The sequence below is a fragment of the Parambassis ranga genome, chromosome 2, assembly GCF_900634625.1.
Source record: "Parambassis ranga chromosome 2, fParRan2.1, whole genome shotgun sequence".
In the NCBI taxonomy this organism is placed as follows: domain Eukaryota; kingdom Metazoa; phylum Chordata; class Actinopteri; family Ambassidae; genus Parambassis; species Parambassis ranga.
The window spans coordinates 908,628-916,021 of NC_041023.1; the positions used below are offsets into that span (position 1 = coordinate 908,628).

Below are 7,394 nucleotides of genomic sequence, written 5' to 3' on the forward strand. Positions count from 1 at the left end.
GCTCGGTGACGGCTGTGACCTCTGACCTCTGTGGAGATTAAAAGGTGCCAGAGTTAGATGTCCTCCTCTGTGTTTTTGTTTCAACCTCAGACAGGAAGCTGGGACACGTTCTGGCCGCCTTCGTCTCGATCCATCCTCGTCTGACTGGCAGATGAAGCAGCGATCCGGAGGAGGCCTGAGCCGCGGCGCTGAATGATGATTATGTTTTAAGGGTTCCTCGTGGCGAGCTGGAATTCATGTCCGGCCTTAATAGTGCTCGTTTTCTGCCTTGTTCACTCCATTAGCGGCGAGCAGGGGACCCGAGTGCCGGGCCCGCCACTAATTACGGCATGAGGGATGATCGGCGAGGGCTCATTACCGGCGGAGCGGGCCGGAGCATACTGTCTCTCTCTGGGCTAATGATGTTGGATCCATGGCGAGGGGAGGCCGGCGCTCGCCGCTTCATCAAACGTCTGAATGTCCAGGGGTTAACGTGGCTGTTGACTTCTGTCTGAATCCAAACCGCCGCTGGCTCATTAGCATCACGTTCACACGCAGACACACATGTGTGACACCAGCTCAGCGTGATCCACAAACACTTCAAAGTTCTTCTTCACACTCGAGTGCAGCAGTGACCTTCACCTGAGAGCGTGTGTGATCATTTCTGAAGAAGCAGCAGCAGGAAAAAAGCATCGCCGACGCCCCGAGCTCCCGGGAAACTTTTACTAAAGTCTCATTCGGTGCGTTGGTTTTGTGATGCGGCTCAGAGACAAGTCATCAGACAACAAACAAGTGTGTGTTTATGTAACAACATCTGGGCGGGGCTCGTCAACATAGCAGCGGGGGAAATGGCGGTGAAGACTCCTGCTTCAGTTTTGCGGCTCCTCTGAGATAAAGTCTGTCCGTCTTCCTCAGCTCTCATTACAGCCTCTTACCTGACACAATGAAGCAGAACTAAACGCCGCCTGATGCTCAGCCAGCGATCTGTCACAGCTCTTTCAGCGCACACACACACACACACACAGTCTGCAGACAGTTCATCCAGAATCAACCATCTGACGCTTCAGAGCAGGAAACAGAAACATTTCACTGACAATTAGTGCATCAAAGATGAGCATCATCAGCTGACAGGAAGTAAAAAACCCCTGACTACAGAGATCACTCTGAAATGAAGACATTAAACCTGAGAGGCAGCATGGAGGGAAAAGTGAGACGTTTCTTGTGAGAAAGCGTTGGGAGACAAGGCATTCATTCATGTGAGGCGTGCAGCGGCGCCGCGCCCTGGCCTCCCCTGGCAGCTGAGCAGACGGGCCTTCATGTGGCTAATAGAAGCCGACACGGTGAAGCCAGAGGAAACCGGCACGACGAGGCTCTAACCCAATTTTAGCCGTCGTCTCCTCGCATCCTATTTCTGTGATTGTACCAGCAGTGATTAAGGCTGTAATAATGAAATAAGTGAGTGTGGGAGAGGAGGTGAACATCTCCACAGATCTAATTAGCTCGTCTGATTCTTCATCTTTTCTCCGTCTGGACGGCTGAACTCTGTCTCGGTTCGCCTCTAATTCCCTGGGTTTGCAGAGCGTATATTTACCTGCGTGTTTTTATGGTCAGAGGTCAAAGGTCGTGCTGTGGGCCTTTAGTGCACAGGCCTAAAGAGGGGGGAAGGCTGTTTTCTGGGCGTAATAACAGTCATTAGCGGCGGCAGGCACACCTGCTCTGCGCCGGTGGAAAGTTGATGCAGGCTCCTCTCCACACGGTGACCTTCCAGCAGCTGTCACGTCACTTCCACTCATGTCTGTCTTTACTTCGACTCAAGTAAACACATGCAGAAAAAAAAAGGCTGCGACACGAAGCAACGTCAGGGAGAACCATGAACAGACAGAGCACTTCCTGTTTTCACACACAGGCTCCTCCCCCTGCCCGGCTGGGCCCCACCGCCTGCTCGCCTCCTCGGGTGTGTCTGAGCTTTGAGGCGCAGCTCACAGCAGCAGACTCCACTCAACAGGGGGCGCTGTGCATTATTAGAGTGCTTTAGCAGCAGCGGCATCACTCCACCTGACAAACTCACACTGCAAACACTTCAAACAAGTCACACAGGAAGTGTTTCCTCTGACTTCCTGTTCAACAATCCTCTGCCCCCACTGACAGGGAAACTCAACCCCCGTCAGACCTCCTCCCTCCCCGGGTCAGAACGTGACCCCGGCGGCCGATCAATGGAGCCCCTCTCAGCTCTGATCATCAGCAATCCAATCAGTGCTCTAAATGTTAATTGATCTGTGCTCTGCCACCATAACGGGAAAACTCCTTTTACTCACCGGAGCTGCGACGCACATGGATCGGACGGTCGCCCTGAAGCAGAGTCCATCACATTCATGATGTGTGTTTACATGTGAGAGGAGCCGCTCCTAAACTCCGGCCTGTGTCAGCTACAAACGTGTGAAATCACAAGTTGTTATTAATCTTCCAAAACCCTCCTCCGGGCCTGGTTTCCATGGAGACTTAAAGAAAACACGGCAGCCCTCATGTTTGTACTCTGATTACTTTGCTCCTGCGGCCTGACGGCGCCCTGTGAGGAAACCCGGCCTGGCATTTAGAGGCTGATGGAAAGGTTGATACCGCCACGCTCGCTGTGCTCTGACTGAATCGTGTCGGGCGGCGGCGGCGGTGCTGGAGGCAACGTCCCCTCCGCCCTCCACCCGTCCATGCATCTGCTTCCTCCTCTGCTGGGCGAGTGTTTGGCGTAATTGCTTTCATCCCCTCCACTTTACAGCATGTGGCGGTAACATCAGCAAACTCTCAGATTGTGCCATTTAGCTTTTGATTGAAATGTGTGTGTGTGTGGGGGGGGCAGGTGTGTGTGTGTGTGTGTGTGTGTGTGTGTGTGTGTGTGTGTGTGTGTGTGTGTGTTCCACATCAGACTGGTTTATTTCTGTAAACGCTCATTCGCCAGCCTATTATGGCTGCTTGTTGATGAGCTAACCAGGTAAGCAGCTCCTATTAGAGGAAGCTTCACTCTCACACCTCTCCTCCCCCCCACGTCTCCCCCCTTCCTCCCCCCGGCCCATAATGGATGGCAGTGGCGCTCGCCCTGCATGCAGGAGAGGTTTAATTAAATCATAGTCCAATCATAATCCATGTTGTTAATTAAACTGGATAATTTATAAGCACAAAAGAGGGTATTTATTAGCCGCTCTGCAGAGGTGGCAGCGCACGCTCGCCGCGCACGGACGCTCACACCCGTGCACCCCGCCGCCCCCCCCTCCCCTGCCTTACAACCTTTTACTATTGATGCCCCCGCATGATTGATAATGAGACAGAGACTGCTGTACTATTTGTCTAATGGCCGTGCAATTAAATCCCCTTGTAAATGACCCATGCCTCATTTCATCCTAATCTATGGAATTTTGATTGAATTTGTCAGCCCTAATTGAAAAATACTGCTATTTAATGTCTGCATTGCAGTTGCAGATCAGGCCGCCTTTAATGAGATCATGTCCCAGTGACCCTGAGGGGGGGTGGGGGGTGGGGGTATCCATGCGTACCCTTGACTCAGGAGAGTGTGGGTGGGAGCTGCAGTGAGGGTCAGAGGTCGCCTGCGTCCTCTGTGCCTCGGGAGACGATGCGTTCGGATGCCGGTGGCATCGACGAGGTTTGTATTAATTGACGAGGGAGCCATTAGAACGTTCATTAAACCGAGAGAGGACTCACCACACAATCTGAGGTTCATCACAGGAGCCCCGCACGGATCCATGACACGCCACCGCCATCATCCGCCATCATCCACACAGCAGGCAGGAGACTCACGCACACCGAGCAAAGTTATACATCACCGTCATGTACCAGGTTTAAACCTGCACCTAAACGCAACATACGTCTGTTTACATGGAAAAACCACAGAAGAAGACCGAAGGGCGGTGTTTAACCAGTAGGGGGCGCTCTGTTTGAGTCAATGTTGAACTCTTTAACTTCAAACATGTCATTTCTCTGCAGATTAAACCGTGGTATTGATCGTGTCAGGGATTAGACATGATGGTTTGGTGCAGCTGGGTGTTTACTGTCATGTGTTTCCTCTTCTTAAACGGCTGCGGTTTCACTCTGTGTGGCTGGCTCTCATCCAGACCAAGTACGGCCTATGGCGTCATCCCCGGTGGGCCAATCAGAGGCCGGAGCGCGCGGAGGGGGGCGGCGCCTTCGCGGAGAAGGCAGCGCAATTAAACTGAGGGGAGCGCAATTTAAATCCAAAACACTGCCGGACACACACCTGACACACACACTCCGTCCGAGCGGGTGAGAGCAGCAGAGGCGTCCGCTGGTCCAGCAGAGCGCGCGGAGGACGTTCAGCGCGTCCCCGGATGGTTGATGTTTGTGTGGGACAGACAGCAGCAGAAGAAGAAGAGCTGAGAGGGTCTCGGCTCTCCGCAGGACCCCCCTCCCTGTGCCGCACGGATGGAACGCTTCTCTCCTCTCGGATTACTGCTCCTCTAAGCTCCGCTCCCCTCCGTCCCTCCTCCGCTCCTCCTCCGGCCTCCTCCGAGCTCCTGCGGTCGTTCATATGAGCGCAGCGTTCAGCCCGTCCTTCATGGTGATGCAGCGGCCACTCGGAAGCACCACCGCCTTCAGCATTGACTCTCTGATCGGGGGGCCCCCGCAGCCCAGCCCGGGACACTTTGTCTACACCGGGTACCCGATGTTCATGCCGTACCGGTCGGTGGTGCTGCAGCCGCCCCCTCCGCCGCCGCCGGCCCTGCAGCAGGCTCTCCCCCCCGGTCACCACGCGCACCCGCAGATCCCCAGCCTGCAGAGCGGCTTCTGCTCCAGCCTGGCGCAGGGCATGGCGCTCACCTCCACGCTCATGGCGTCGCTGCCCGGCGGCTTCTCCCCGTCCCAGCAGCACCAGGAGGCGGCCAGGAAGTTCGGCTCGCAGGCGCTGCACGCGGTCTTCGACAAAACTCAGGAGCTGCGGCTGGACGCGGAGGACGGCAAGAGTTTCCTGCAGGGCAAGGAGTCCGCGGCGCTGCCGGCCTTCCACGACACGGACACGCCGGTGCAAACTTCCACAGGTAGGAGGGCTGAGAGTGTGGCGGACGGTCCGGGGTCAGAGAGGCACGGGGACACGGGGAGGGTTCAGACCTGAGGGTTCACACGTTTTATTTGTTAGAGAAAAATCTTAAGATTATTGTGGATTAAAAATCAAACTCCAGAACGCGCACTTTATTTAAAGCGCACTAACTTTAATTTCTCACATACATCATTTTTTATCTTCACTGTAAAAAAAAAAATCTGTCCTTATTTTTTCTTAGACAAATATTAAAAAATGAAGATATTAGTTTGTGATTTATTACAGCAGCATCTGATCCTTTTCTGGATCTTTAAATAAATGATAAATAAATGTGACGCTGGAGGCCTCAGAATCTGAAACCAACATTTTATTAAAACACAGGTTTGATTTAAACAGTTATTCAGTAAATCAGGTTTTAGAGTGAGTCCGCCTCGTGTTTCCATTATTTGTAATTGTTCCCTGGTATCAAACAGACATTTGTCCGCGCTGATCTGTTCTTATTGATCCGCTGTGACAGCGCCGCGGCTGCAGCGGGAACAGGCCGCGCCGAGCGCGTAATTACGCGTGAAAATAAAAGTCCCCGCAGAGCGCGTGTTCCTGATCCGAACACTGATCTGATGATGGATATCGACACGGGACAGGACGACCCCCCCCCCCCCACCCCCTCACCCCTTTAATTCATTCCTGCACATGGCGCAGATTCCTCCGCCGGGCCGCGGTGTTCTGGTCGAAACTCTTTTTCCTTCCATTTAATTTTTTTAAAACAAATAATTCATTAAATTAATAAAACGTTCCTTCATCATAAAAACATTTCCACAGAAACGACGCGTTGTTTGTTTAAATCTGACCGACACGTGTTCCTCAGCTGCAGTTCATAGAAACAGGAACAGTTGAAATCTTCCTGTTTTATAAATGAAGGTTATGATTTATGGATCATGTTGACCTGTGCCTCTGCTCCCCCTCAGTCAGAGCTCTCAGTAAAGAGGACTCCAAGGAGGACGACTGCCGCAAGGACGAGAGCTTCTCCATGGACAGCGACCTGGACTACAGCTCCGACGACAACCTCACCTCCATGTGCCACAAAGAGGACGGGGACGGCGGCGGAGGAGCTCTGGAGGACGGCCCGCGCCTGCACGGCTCCGCCGGCGGCGGCTCCGGGGCGGGAGGCGGCGCGGGGAGCGGCGGCGGCAAGAACCGGCGGCGGCGGACGGCGTTCACAAGCGAGCAGCTGCTGGAGCTGGAGAAGGAGTTCCACTGCAAGAAGTACCTGTCCCTCACCGAGCGCTCCCAGATCGCGCATGCGCTGAAGCTGAGCGAGGTGCAGGTGAAGATCTGGTTCCAGAACCGGCGCGCCAAGTGGAAACGGGTCAAAGCCGGCAACGTCAACAACAAGTCCGGGGAGCCGGCGCGGAACCCCAAGATAGTTGTTCCCATCCCGGTGCACGTCAGCCGCTTCGCAATAAGGAGTCAGCACCAGCAGATGGAGCAGGCCAGACCGTAGAAGAAGAGAAGACACGTGAGGCCGGTGAGAGGTTTTTATTCCTGCTGGATCCACAAGGAGAAGGAGGAACAATGAAAAGACCAAAAACCCTCAAAAAACCTTCACAATAAAGGCGGAGGCCAAAGCTCAGAAAATAACTGATCATAGAAACACCCGCTCTGCGCCTCCACCTGTTTCCAGGACGTCCTCAGAACAATCCCCAGAACCTGAAGAACGAGGTGGAGGCCGCGCGGATCATCCTGTAACTGACCCACTGCGTGGCCGTGGGAGGCTTCACGTCTCTGCTTCTCTGCAGGAAATTTAAAAACACTCATTTTCTCTGCAGCAGAATCAGACGGAACCTCCGTCACATGTACATACGTCCCGGGACCAGTCCTGCTGAACACCCCCTCTGCTCTTTGGACCCCGCTGTTTCCGCTTCTTCTTTGTTTTATTTCAGAAAATGACGCTGCTAATTTATTTATATAAAATTGTGCAAAAGTAACTAACATTCCCTGGAGTAAAAGAAAAAGTGTGAATTAAAAGATGACCAGATGTGAACAGCTGCTGTCTCACCCGCTGCTTTTTATTTCTTTTTTTTAAAACCACTAAATATATTATTCTAAAAACCACATTTATTAAAACATGTTATTACACGGCGGATGAACATCTGAACATGTTTTTTATTTTTTTTATTTTTACCTCGGACGCTGATTTAAATAAGATTTGATTCTGAAGGCCACAAATGCTCCGTTTGATTTCAACAGTCAAAATGAAGGTTTTATGCTAAAACATAGATTTAGATGATTCAATATTTTGTGATAATAAATAAATCCGCCTGAGCATCATTTCTTATTTAATGTTTAACAACTAAAT

General features: G+C 52.4%; 1 protein-coding gene across 1 annotated transcript; it reads left to right on the forward strand.

The window, feature by feature from the left end:
- The first annotated feature begins 4,531 nt into the window (after nt 1-4,531).
- Nucleotides 4,532-6,539, forward strand: gbx2 (gastrulation brain homeobox 2). Its single transcript, XM_028399808.1, has 2 exons — nt 4,532-5,039; nt 6,004-6,539. The coding sequence occupies exons 1-2, from the start codon at nt 4,532-4,534 to the stop codon at nt 6,537-6,539; spliced, it is 1,044 nt and encodes a 347-aa protein (XP_028255609.1).
- The last annotated feature ends 855 nt before the right edge of the window (nt 6,540-7,394 follow it).